We start from the raw sequence: 13,365 nt of genomic DNA, 5'->3' as shown, positions 1-13,365 counted from the left end.
ACACAGAGCGCGCCACCGCGGGCCGCGCTGCTATTGGCTGGAGCGGGTGGAGCCGCAGCCAATCAGAAGCCGCGGCGGCCGCTGTATCCAGCGGAGCGGGAACCGGCGGGACCGAGGGCGCGGCCGTGGGGACAGACGGACACGGGACAGACGGACATGGGGACAGAGCGGGACAGACGGACACGGGACGGACAGACATGGGGACAGAGCGGGATGGACAGACATGGGACAGACAGACACACATGGGATAGACAGACACACATGGGACAGACATGGGGACAGAGATGGGACAGACATGGGGACAGACAGACATGGGACGGAGCGGGACAGACAGACATGGGACAGACAGACAGACATGGGAACAGAAATGGGACAGACATGGGGACAGACAGACACGGGACAGACAGACATGGGACAGACATGGGGACAGAGATGGGACAGACGGACACGGGACAGACAGACATGGGGACAGAGCGGGACAGACAGACATGGGACAGACATGGGGACAGGATGGGACAGACATGGGACAGACAGACATGGGGACAGGTTGGGACAGACAAACACGGGACAGACATGGAACAGACAGACACAGGGACGGGTTGGGACAGACAGACATGGGACACACATGGGGACAGACATGGGACAGACATGGGACAGACAGACATGGGACACACATGGGACAGACAGACACGAGACGGACAGACATGGGACAGACATGGGGACAGGATGGGACAAACAGACACGGAACAGACAGACATGGGACAGACAGATAGGGGACAGACAGACATGGGGACAGTTTGGGACAGACAGACATGGGACAGACAGACACGGGGACAGACAGACATGGGACACACATGGGGACAGGTTGGGACAGACAGACATGGGACAGACAGACATGGGACGGACAGACATGGGGACAGGATGGGACAGACAGACACGGGATGGACAGACATGGGACAGACAGACATGGGGACAGAACAGGACAGACATGGGACAGACAGGGGACGAACAGACATGGTGACAGGATGGAACAGACAGACATGGGACAGACAGACATGGGAACAGAACGGGCCAGACATGGGGACAGACACGGGACGGACAGACATGGGACGGACAGACATGGGACAGACAGACACGGGACAGACAGACAGGGGACAGAATGGGACAGACAGACATGGGGACAGAACAGGACAGACATGGGACAGACAGGAGACAGAATGGGACAGACAGACATGGGGACAGACAGACATGGGGACATCAGCTATAGGGACAGACGCAGAGACAGGAAGCGTCGGTACAGCTATAAGTACCCGCTATAGGTACAGCTAGAGATGCATCATCCATAGGTACCGCTATAGGGTCTGGCTGTAGCTACCAGCTCTGGGTACATCATCTATAGGTACAGCTATGGGTACATCTATAGGTACAGCTATAGGTGTGGCTGTATGTACTGGTTATACAGCTATATGTACCAGCTACATCTATAAGCACCAGCTATAGGTGATGGGTATGAGTACCAGCTATGGGGGCATCTAGATGTAAAGGCTACAAGTACCAGCTCTAGGTGCATCTATAGGTGCTGCCTATAGCTACCAGCTGTAGGTCATGTTATAGATACTATAAGTAGGGCTAAACGTACAGAGACAGGTACTACCTATAGGTAGCACTTGCTGCCTATAGGTGCCATAGGCATCACTACGGGCACTTCTATGAGTACAGCTATAGCTACCGCTATAGGTATAGCTATAGAAATGCCTACAGGTGTTTCTAGGGCTCTCTCCATAGGTCCCGCTATAGGTTTGGCTATAGATACTGCTATGGGTGCTGCTATAAGTGAGTCTATAGGTCCAACTATAGGTCTTGCTATAGATCCAGCTATCGGCGCGGCTGTAGCTCCATCCTGAGGTGCAGCAGCCGCTATAGGTCCCGCTATAGTTCCCGCTATAGGTCCCGCTATAAGTCCCGCTATAGGACACGGCCCAGTGCCGAGCTCCCCCCTTGGCCCCGCCCCCCTGCCCGGCGCAGCCAATCAACGCGCGGCGCCGCGGCCAGAGCCGCAGCTGCCATGGAGACAGCTGAGGGGCGGGGCCTAGAGGAGGCCACGCCCACTCCCGCCTCCGGCACAGCCTATTGAGGGCGGGGAAGGGGGCGGGGCTTGATGTAGACACGCCCACCGAGGGGAGGGGGGGAGCGCGGGGGACGGGGAGACACAGACACGGGGACACGGGGGGATACGGACACGGGGACATGGGGATACAGACACGGGGGACAGGGGGACACGGGGGGATACGGACACGGGGACGTGGGGACAGGGGGACACAGACACGGGGGACACGAACATGACGGGACAGGGGGACACGAGGACAAGGGGACACAGGGACATGGGGACAATGGGAAAAGGGGACATGGGGACAATGAAATGGGGACATTGGGGTCAATGAAATGGGGACAGAGGGGATTTGGGGACAGGGGAATGGGGGGACATGGGGACAATGGGAAAAGGGGACATAGGGACAATGAAATGGGGACAAGGAGGTCAATGAAATGGGGACATTGGGGTCAATGAAATGGGGACGGGGGGATTTGGGGACAGGGGAATGAGGGGACATGGGGACAATGGGAAAAGGGGACATGGGGACAATGAAATGGGGACAAGGGGGTCAATGAAATGGGGACATTGGGGTGAATGAAATGGGGACAAGGGGGGTCTGGGGACAGGGGAATGGGGGGACATGGGGACAATGGGAAAAGGGGACATGGGGTCAATGAAATGGGGACATTGGGGTCAATGAAATGGGGACATTGGGGTGAATGAAATGGGGACAAGGGGGGTTTGGGGACAGGGGAATGGGGGGACATGGGGACACAGGGACAGGAGGTCACAGGAATGTGGGGACACATGGGGGGGGACACAAGGACCCCAACCAGGGCGGGGGGACAACCATGGGGACACACATCAGGGAGGGGACAGAGGGACAGCCCCACGTGTGACAACACACAGCCCCAGGTGGGCCCCACCCGCCTGCTGCCATCGCCCTTTTAAGACCCCCCCCACACTCCCCCCCTCCTCCAATCCCATCCCGCAGCGGAAGCGGAAATGGCTGTGGTGGGCGGAGCCGCTCGCTCCGGGGGGCTCAGTCGGTCCCGGAGTGCTTAGGGGGCGGCCGCTGTTCCCGCCGCCGCGATGGTGAGAGCGGGCCCGGGATTTCGGCACCGGGGACACCGGCCCTGGGCTCCGGGGGGGGCGAGGGAGGCGCTGGGGGGCGGGCCAGGCCGGCCTGGGGCTGCGGGGGGGCGGGTTGGGCCGGGGGGGGTGGATGTGGGGCCTGGAACGGCCGGGATGGGGCTGGGGGGTCCGGGATGGGGCTGCGGGGACCCGGTTTGGGGCTCCGGGGACTCGGTTTGGGGCTCCGGGGACCGGGATGAGGCTCCGGGGGTCCCATCTGGGGCTCCAGGAACCGGGATGATGCCCCAGGGAACCCAGTTTGGGGCTCCAGGGACCGGGATGAGGCTCCAGGGGTTCGGTTTGGGGCTCCAGGGAACCGGTTTGGGGCTCCAGGGATCGGGATGAGGCTCCAGGGGTTCGGTCTGGGGCTCCAGGGAACCGGTTTGGGGCTCCAGGGACCGGGATGAGACTCCGGGGGTTCGGTTTGGGGCTCCAGGGAACCCAGTTTGGGACTCCAGGGACCCGGTCTGGGGCTCCAGGGACCGGGATGAGGCTCCGGGGGTTCAGTTTGGGGCTCCAGGGACCGGGATGAGGCTCCAGGGACCAGGATGGGGCTCCAGGTGGCCCCTTTGGGGCTCTGGGGGTTCGGTCTGGGGCTCCAGGGAACCCGGTTTGGGGCCACAGGGACCGGGATGAGACTCTGGGGGTCCCGTTTGGGGCCCCAGGGAACCCAGTTTGGGGCTCCAGGGACTGGAATGGGGCTCCAGGTGGCCCCTTTGGGGCTCTGGGGGTTCGGGTCTGGGGCTCTTGGGGTTCGGTCTGGGGCTCCAGGGACCCAGGATGGGGCTCTGGGGGTTCGGTTTGGGGCTCTGGGGGACCCAGCCTGGGGCTCCAGGATCTGGGATGGGGCTCTGGGGGTTCGGTTTGGGGCTCCGGGGGTTCGGTTTGGGGCTGCAAGGACCATGATGGGGCTCCAGGTGGCCCCTTTGGGGCTCCAGGTGGCCCCTTTGGGGCTCCAGGGACTCATCCTGAGGCTCTGGGCTCCAGTCTGGAGCTCCAGAGCTTCATTCTGAGGCTCCAAAGGGCCAGTCTGGGGATCTGCAAGTTCAGTCTGGGGCTTGTTGAGGACTAAGTGGGACTCTGGGGTCCAGCCTAGGCCTGGCCTAGCCAAGCTGAGCCTTCCTAAAACCCATCCCCGCTCTGTCCCACAGTCGGCGGCGCTGGACCTGCGTTCCAAGGAGGAGAAGGACGCGGAGCTGGACAAGCGCATCGAGGCGCTGCGCAAGAAGAACGAGGCGCTCATCAGGCGCTACCAGGTACGGGGGGGGCCCTGCCCTGTGTGTCCCCCCCCTTAAACCCGACCTAAAGGAGGCACTGAAGGAGCTTAGAGCCGTTAATCCCGGCTTAACGCCAAGTCGGGGGGGATTAATATAATACGAGGTGACGGGAGCAGCTGGGGGGGTTGTTGTGTCCATCCCATCCCTGAAATATTCTTTGAGGGGGGGGTGTCCCCAAAATCCTCATGGGGGGGGTGTTATGTCCCTCCCTTCCCAAAATATTTAGGGGGGGGGTTATTGTGTTCTTCCCAACCCCAAAATTATCATGGGGGGGTCATCTTGGTGACAACAAGTGACAAGAGGGTGGCTGGGGGGGTTGTCACTTCCTTCCCAACCCCAAAATCTTCATGGGGGGGGGTTGTCACCTCCTTCCCAACCCCAAAATCTTCATGGGGGGGTCATCTTGGTGACAACAAGTGACAAGAGGGTGGCTGGGGGGGGTTGTCACTTCCTTCCCAACCCCAAAATCTTCATGGGGGGGTCATCTTGGTGACAACAAGTGACAGGAGGGTGGCTGGGGGGGGTTGTCACCCCCTTCCCAACCCCAAAATCTTTATGAGGGGGGTCATCTTGGTGACAACAAGTGACAAGAGGGTGGCTGGGGGGGGGCGTTGTCACCTCCTTCCCAACCCCAAAATCTTCATGGGGGGGTTGTCACCTCCTTCCCAACCCCAAAATCTTCATGGGGAGGTCATCTTGGTGACAACAAGTGACAAGAGAGTGACTGGGGGGGTTGTCACCTCCTTCCCAATCCCAAAATCTTCATGGGGGGGTCATCTTGGTGACAACAAGTGACAAGATGGTGGCTGGGGGGATTGTCACTTCCTTCCCAACCCCAAAATCTTCATGGGGGGGTCATCTTGGTGACAACAAGTGACAAGAGGGTGGCTGGGGGGGGGGCGTTGTCACCTCCTTCCCAACCCCAAAATCTTCATGGGGGGGTTGTCACCTCCTTCCCAACCCCAAAATCTTCATGGGGAGGTCATCTTGGTGACAACAAGTGACAAGAGAGTGACTGGGGGGGTTGTCACCTCCTTCCCAATCCCAAAATCTTCATGGGGGGGTCATCTTGGTGACAACAAGTGACAAGATGGTGGCTGGGGGGATTGTCACTTCCTTCCCAACCCCAAAATCTTCATGGGGGGGTCATCTTGGTGACAACAAGTGACAAGAGGGTGGCTGGGGGGGGGCGTTGTCACCTCCTTCCCAACCCCAAAATCTTCATGGGGGGGGGTTGTCACCTCCTTCCCAATCCCAAAATCTTCATGGGGGGGTCATTTTGATGACAACAAGTGACCTTTTTTTGGGGGGGGGGGGGGGTGTCGGCGGCAGGAGATCGAGGAGGATCGACGCAAAGCGGAGCAGGAGGGGGTCGCGGTGACGACGCTGCGGCGCGCGCGCGCCCCCCCCACCCCGAATTCGACGGCCGCCGCGCCCCCAGGGGCGTCACCGTCGTGTCCCCCCCCGGGGTGAGTTTGGGACCATTTTGGGGGTTCAACACAAAGCAAGGGGAGGGTATTTGAATCATTGATCCACCCACCCCCCCTCGTGTTGTTTGTTCCAGGAGAAACGTGTGACAAGGGACAAAAAGCCACCGGGGGTCCCCAAATCCCCCCGGGGGTCCGGCCGCTCCCCAAGGGGGGACCCGACCCCCCCGGCGGAGCCGTTTTGGGAGGGGGGGGGCAGGGGACGGTGGCTCCGGGGGGGAACGGGGGCGGCGGACGCGGGGCCGGGGGGCGGCCGCAACGGCCGGGGGGGGCGACGGACCCGACCGCAAGTCCAAGGTGGGTTTTTGGGGGCAAAAGGGGGATTTTGAGGTCCAATTTGGTTTTCTTGGGGGTCCAAGGTGCGACTTTTGGGTCCAAAATGGTGTTTTTTTTGGGGGTCCATGGTGGGATTTTGGGGTCAAAAGTGGGATTTTGGGGTCCAATTTGGTTTTCTTGGGGGTCCAAGGTGGGATTTTGGGGTCCAGTTTGGGGTTTTGGGTTAATTTGGGGTCTTTTGGGGGGTTCAAGGTGCGATTTTGGGGTCAAAAGTGGGATTTTGGGGTCCAATTTGCCTTTCTTGGGGGTCCAAGGTGGGATTTTTGGGTCCAAAATGGTGGGTTTTTGGGGGTCCGTGGTGGGATTTTGGGGTCCATTTTGGGTGGTTTTGGGTTAATTTGGGGTCTTTTGGGGGGTTCAAGGTGTGATTTTGGGGTCAAAAGTGGGATTTTGGGGTGCAATTTGGTTTTCTTGGGGGTCCAAGGTGGGGTTTTTGGGTCCAAAGAGGTGGGTTTTGGGGACCAGGTGAGTGATTTTGGGGTCTGATTTGGGGTTTTTGGGGGGGTCCAAGATGCATTTTTGGGGTCAAAAGTGGCATTTTGGGGTCCAATTTGCCTTTCTTGGGGTACCAAGGTGAGATTTTTGGGTCCAAAGTGCTGGTTTTTGGGATCCAATTGGGGTGTTTTGGTGACCCAGCCGGTTATTTTGGCCTCCGAAGTGCATTTTTGGGGAGCCAAAATGTTGTATTTTGGGGGGGCCCTCCCCAGGAATGGGAAGAACGGCGGCGCCAAAACATCGAGAAGAAAAACATCGAGAAGATGAACGAGGAGATGGAGAAAATCGCCGAGTACGAGCGGAACCAGCGGGTGAGGCCACAAAAAAGGGGATCGGGGAGGGACACACGTGTCAAGAACGTCCCCCCGAGGGGGGTGACAATGTTTTCTGTGCCCCCCCCCAATTTAGGACGGGCTTAACGAGAAGAACCCGGTGCGGAACTTCCTGGACGACCCCCGGCGCAGCGGCCCCGTCTCGGACGCCGATCGCAGGGAGGGGAGTCGGCGCCACGTCCGGAATTGGGGGGGCGCCGATTTCGACAAGGTCAAGGCCGGGATGGAACGGGACAAAAGCCGCCAAGGCCCCACGGTGGGTCCCGTCTCCCCCCCTCCCCACGGTTTTGGGGGGTTTAAGGGCGATCGGAGTAATTGGGATGGGGGTTGAGTTGCGGTTTTGGGGGGGTTGATGTTCTGGGTGGGATCTGAGTGCTTAGGATGGAGTTTAAGCTGAGTTTTGGTGCCTTGGGTGGGATTTGAATGCCTAAGATGGAGTTTAAGCCGCGCTTGGGCGGGGGTGGAGTTTAAGCCGCGCTTGGGCGGGGGTGGAGTTTAAGCCGCGCTTGGGCGGGGGTGGAGTTTAAGCCGCGCTTTGGCATCTTGGGTGGGATCTGAGCGCCTAGGATGGAGTTTAAGCCGCGCTTTGGCGTCCTGGGTGGAGTTTAAGCCGCGCTTTGGCATCCTGGGTGGAGTTTAAGCCGCGCTTTGGCATCCTGGGTGGGATTTGAGCGCCTAGGATGGAGTTTAAGCCACGCTTTGGTGGGGGTGGAGTTTAAGCCACGCTTTGGCGTCCTGGGTGAGATTTGAGTGCTTAGGATGGAGTTTAAGCTGCACTTTGGCGTCTTGGCTGGGATATGAGCGCCTAGGCTGGAGTTTAAGCCGTGTTTTGGTGTCTGCGTTGGTTTTGACCATCTAGGATAGGGTTTAAGCCGCGTTTTGGTGTTCTGATTATTTTCACGTCCCAGATGGGATTTGAGCCGGGCACAGGTTTAAGCTGCACTTGTGGTCTGTTTTGACATCCCAGACGGGATCTGGTGGGATTTAAGCAGCTGAGACCTGGTTTAAGCTGCACTTGTGGTGTGTCTTGACGCCCCAGACGGGATCTGAGCACCCAAGACCAGGTTTAAGCTGCACTTGTGGTCTGTTTTGACGTCCCAGACGGGGTCTGAGCACCTGGGACCAGGTTTAAGCTGCGCTTGTGGTCTGTTTTGACGTCCCAGACGGGATCCGATGGGGTTTAAGCAGCTGAGACCTGGTTTAAGCTGTGCTTGTGGTCTGTTTTGACGCCCCAGACGGGATCTGAGCACCCGGGCCCAGGTTTAAGCTGCACTTGTGGTCTGGTTTGACATCCCAGACGGGATCTGAGCACCCGGGCCCAGGTTTAAGCTGCACTTGTGATCTGTTTTGACGTCCCAGATGGGATCCGACGGGATTTAAGCAGCTGAGACCTGGTTTAAGCTGCACTTGTGGTCTGTTTTGACGTCCCAGATGGGATCTGAGCACCCGGGCCCAGGTTTAAGCTGCACTTGTGGTCTGTTTTGACGTCCCAGACGGGATCTGAGCACCTGGGACCAGGTTTAAGCTGCACTTGTCGTGTGTTTTGACATCCCAGATGGGATCTGATGGGGTTTAAGCAGCTGAGACGTGGTTTAAGCTGCACTTATGGTCTGTTTTGACGTCCCAGACGGGATCTGATGGGATTTAAGCAGCTGGGACCTGGTTTAAGCTGCATTTGTGGGACTGTTTTGACGTCCCAGACGGGATCTGCGCCCCCAGGTCATCATTTAAACCCGGTTTTCCCCCAGGGCCGCCGTCCCAGCCCCAAATGCGGCGCGGCGCTGGACATGACGCTGTCGATGACGGGCCGGGAACGCGCCGAGTACGTGCGCTGGAAACAGGAGCGCGAGCAGATCGACCGCGAGCGGCTGGCGCGGCACCGCAAGCCCGGCGGGCAGTGGCGGCGCGAGTGGGACGCCGAGAAACCCGACGGCGGGTGAGGCCAGGGGGGGAAAAGCTGGGTTTAGGGAGTGGGAAAGGCTGGGTTTTGGGAGGAGGAAGCTGGGTTTTATGGGGGGGAAAAGGCTGGGTTTTGGGAGGCGGAAAGCTGGGATTTGGGGGGGGGAAAAGGCTGGGGTTTTGGGGGGGGCAAAGCTTGGTTTAGAGGGGGGAAAGCTAGGTTTTGGGGGGGGGAAGTTGGGTTTTGGGAGGGGAAAAGGCTGGGTTTGGGGAGGGGAAAGCTGGGTTTTAATAGAGGGGGAAAGGCTGGATTTAATAGGGGGAAAGGCTGGGTTTTAATAGGGAGGGGGAAAAGCTGGGTTTTAATGGGGGGGGAAAGGCTGGGTTTTAATGGGGGGGGAAAGGCTGGGTTTTAATAGGGGGGGAAAGGCTGGGTTTTAATGGGGGGGGAAAGGCTGGGTTTTAATAGAGGGGGAAAGGCTGGGCTTTAATGGGGGGGGGAAAGGCTGGGTTTTAATGAGGGGGGGAAAGGCTGGGTTTTAATAGGGGGGGGAAAGGCTGGGTTTTAATGGGGGGGGGGAAAGGCTGGGTTTTAATGGGGGGGGGAAAGGCTGGGTTTTAATGGGGGGGGGAAAGGCTGGGCTTTAATGGGGGGGGGGAAAGGCTGGGCTTTAATGGGGGGGGGAAAGGCTGGGCTTTAATGGGGGGGGGGAAAGGCTGGGTTTTAATGGAGGGGGGAAAGGCTGGGCTTTAGAGGGCAGAAAAGTGAGTTTGGTGAGAGAGGGAGTAAAGCTGGGTTTTGGGATGAAATGCTGGGCTTTAGGGGGCGGTAGAGCCGGGCTTTAGGGGGCGGTAGAGCTGTGTTTTTTGAGGGGTAAAGCTGGGCTTTGGGGGGGGGGGGGGGCGGGCAGAAAAGCGGGGTTTAAGGGGGGCAGAAAAGCCGGAGTTTGAGGAGGAAATGCTGGGCTTTGAGGGGGTAAAACTGGGTTTTTGGAGGGGAGAAAAGCCACGCTTGGGAGGCAGGGGGGAGAAAAGCTGGGCTTTGGGGCAGAAAAGCTGTATTTCGAGGCGGAAAAGCCGGGTTTTGGTGCACTAAAACTAGTTTTTAAGCTGGCAAAGCTGGACTTTGGGTCTAAAACTGGTTTTTTCACCCCTTATTGCCCGCTTGCAGCTTCAAGGCCGGGTCGGATCCCAACCTGAGCGACCACCCCAACCGCTTCCCCCCTAAACCTCCCACATTCGGCGAATTCCTCACCCCCCGGCGCCCCCAGCGGCGGCGAAAGGGCCGGGGGGGCGGCGCCAAACCCTACAGGTGCCGTTTAATTGCGCGGGGGGGGGCGCTAAGCTCGGCTTAATCCCCATTTACTTATTTAATGGCGTTTTCCCGACCCAGCGTGCATGACAACCGCTAAGCTCGGCTTAGGCCCCGCTTATTTAAAGGCGTTTTCCCAACCCAACGTGCGCGACGACCGCTAAGCTTGGCTTAATCCCCACTTATTTAACGGCCTTTTCCCGACCCAGCGTGCGCGACAACCGCTAAGCTCGGCTTAATCCCCACTTACTTATTTAATGGCGTTTTCCCAACCCAGCGTGCACGACGACTGCTAAGCTCGGCTTAATCCCCACTTACTTATTTAATGGCGCTTTCCCGACCCAGCGTGCACGACAACCGCTAAGCTCGGCTTAATCCCCACTTATTTAATGGCGTTTTCCCGACCCGGTGTGCATGACAACCGCTAAGCTCGGCTTAATCCCCACTTATTTAACGGCGCTTTCCCAACCCAGCGTGCACGACAACCGCTAAGCTCGGCTTAATCCCCACTTATTTAACGGCGTTTTCCCAACCCAGCGTGCGTGACAACCGCTAAGCTCGGCTTAATCCCCACTTATTTAACGGCGCTTTCCCAACCCAGCGTGCACGACAACCGCTAAGCTCGGCTTAATCCCCACTTATTTAACGGCCTTTTCCCGACCCAGCGTGCGCGACAACCGCTAAGCTCGGCTTAATCCCCACTTATTTAACGGCGTTTTCCCAACCCAGCGTGCGTGACAACCGCTAAGCTCGGCTTAATCCCCACTTATTTAACGGCGCTTTCCTGACCCAGCATGCGCGACAACCGCTAAGCTCGGCTTAATCCCCACTTATTTAATGGCGCTTTCCCAACCCAGCGTGCACAACAACCGCTAAGCTCGGCTTAATCCCCGCTTATTTAATGGCCTTTTCTCAACCCGGCGTGCACGACAACTGCTAAGCTTGGCTTAATCCCCACTTACTTAACGGCGTTTTCCCAACCCAGCATGCACGACAACCGCTAAGCTCGGCTTAATCCCCACTTACTTATTTAATGGTGCTTTCCCGACCCAGCGTGCACGACGACCGCTAAGCTCGGCTTAATCCTCGCTTATTTAATGGCGCTTTCCCAACCCAGCGTGCACGACAACCGCTAAGCCCGGCTTAGTCCCCCTTTATTCCCAACCTAGCGTGCATGACAACCACTAAGCCCGGCTTAGTCCCCCCTTATTCCCAACCCAGCGTGCACGACAACCACTAAGCCCGGCTTAACCCCCACTTAATGGCATTTTCCCGACCCAGCATGCACGACAACCGCTGGGACAAAGAGCCACCGGTGGCCGAAACACCAAAACAAGAGGTAAAATGACACCGGGGGGGGGTTTGTGTGACAATTGTAACCCCCCCCCCCACCCCGTGACACCCCAAAATCTGCCCCCCCATAGGTTGAAGCACCATTGGGCTCGCAAACTGAGGATGATGAGGATGAATGGGAGGACGTGAGCGAGGACGGGGACAGCGCGGGGCCGTCGAGCGAAGGCCGATCCCCCCGCAGTGCGTCCCCAAAAAGCCCCCCCCGTGTTGTCACCCCCCCTCTCCACCCCCCCCCCACCTCTCCTTTGTCCCCTTTGCGGGGGGGTCGCCAATTCGCCACCGATTGGGGGGAGGAGATGGACTTGGCCTCTCCCCGCAGCAGCGTTGGGGACAATGGGGACAATCCCTTTGGCCCTAAATCCACTGGGGACCCCGACAAGACTCCAGGTAAAAATTCCCGGGGTGGGGGGTCCCCAATTTACACCGGGGGGGGGCGATATTTAGGGTGGGGGGGGGGGCACTATAGCGGCCGCATCACCGGAGCGCAAGGACAAAGCGCCTAAGCCTGACTTAAAGTTTCGGCGGCAAAGCTTGACTTACTCGAAGTTCGGCGCCTAAGCCCGACTTACTCAGAGCTTCGGCGCCTAAGCCCGACTTACTCAGAGCTTCGGCGCCTAAGCCCGACTTACTCAGAGCTTCGGCGCCTAAGCCCGAGTTACTCAGAGCTTCGGCGCCTAAGCCCGACTTACTCAGAGTTTCACCCCCGTAGGTTTAAGCCCCGTGGGGTCGCCCCGGGGGGGTCACACCCCGCAGCCCCCCCCCCGAAAACGAAGCGGCGCCCCAAAAAGCCTCAACGGGGACCACGGTGACGCAAGGTGAGTGGGGGCGGGGGAGGAGCCACAACGGGGACCCCCCCAATGTTATTAAATGTTGGGGGGGGGTTGTGCGTTGTTCCACGGGGGGGGTCAGACCCCAAATTGTACCCCCCCCTTAAATAGGAGCCGTGGAATGTCCCCCCCGATGCTGTGGAGATCACAGATTTCCAGCGGGTGCGTTTCCGGAAAACTGGGGGGGGCGCCGAATGACCCCCCCCCCCCCCTCATTTACACCCCCATCTTACCCCCCCCCCCCCCCCTTTATCTGTCTGTCTGTCCTCCGCTTGCACCTCGGACGGACGCCGCATCGTCGCTTCGCTACCGTATTGGGGGACCAATTATTTTGGGGGCGAGGGCGAGCGGGTGGTTAATTTTGGGGGGCGCTACACTCCTTTGTACATCTGTCTGTCCTGCATTAAACTTCCCCCCCCCCGCCCCAAAAGCCCCGTCGGATTTTTGGGGCGTCCAATGGGGTTCGTGCCCCCCAACCCACCCCCCCCAATTTAATTTTGGGGGGGTGGGAAGGTGCTGGACCCCCCCCCCAATGCTTTTCTCTCTCCGACAGGATGCGCCGCGATGTCCTCGAGCCGCCCCCCCCGCGACACCGTGAGCAAAACCGGGGGGGGGACATGACACCAAAATGACATTTTGGGGGGGGGGGATACAGAATTAACACCTTTTAGGGGGTTCAGCCCCTTTTTTGGGGTCCCCCCTTGGACTTAATTTGCTCCCCCCCTTGAATTTTTGGGGTCCCCCGTATTGTTGTATTATGAATATTTGGGGTCCCCCCCCTCGTTTCGAACCCATCACGGTGTTTTTTTGGGGGGGGGTCC

General features: G+C 58.8%; 1 protein-coding gene across 1 annotated transcript; it reads left to right on the top strand.

Moving 5' to 3' along the window:
• Positions 1–1,248: 1,248 nt before the first annotated feature.
• CCDC9 (coiled-coil domain containing 9) lies at positions 1,249–13,192 on the top strand (the record flags this gene model as incomplete). Its single annotated transcript, XM_080361702.1, is given in 15 exon segments — positions 1,249–1,319; positions 3,087–3,187; positions 4,378–4,482; positions 5,836–5,972; positions 6,068–6,178; positions 6,180–6,287; positions 7,034–7,132; positions 7,230–7,409; positions 8,902–9,089; positions 10,224–10,364; positions 11,646–11,703; positions 11,789–12,104; positions 12,427–12,532; positions 12,656–12,706; positions 13,098–13,192. Coding segments are annotated over 15 exon segments (1,851 nt in total). The 3' UTR covers positions 13,177–13,192.
• Positions 13,193–13,365: the final 173 nt, after the last annotated feature.

This window comes from Nesoenas mayeri (genome assembly GCF_963082525.1).
Source record: "Nesoenas mayeri genome assembly, chromosome: 37".
Classification (NCBI taxonomy): Eukaryota; Metazoa; Chordata; class Aves; order Columbiformes; family Columbidae; genus Nesoenas; species Nesoenas mayeri.
The sequence above is the reverse complement of the archived record's forward strand: the minus strand, read 5'-3'. Positions and strand labels throughout refer to the sequence as shown.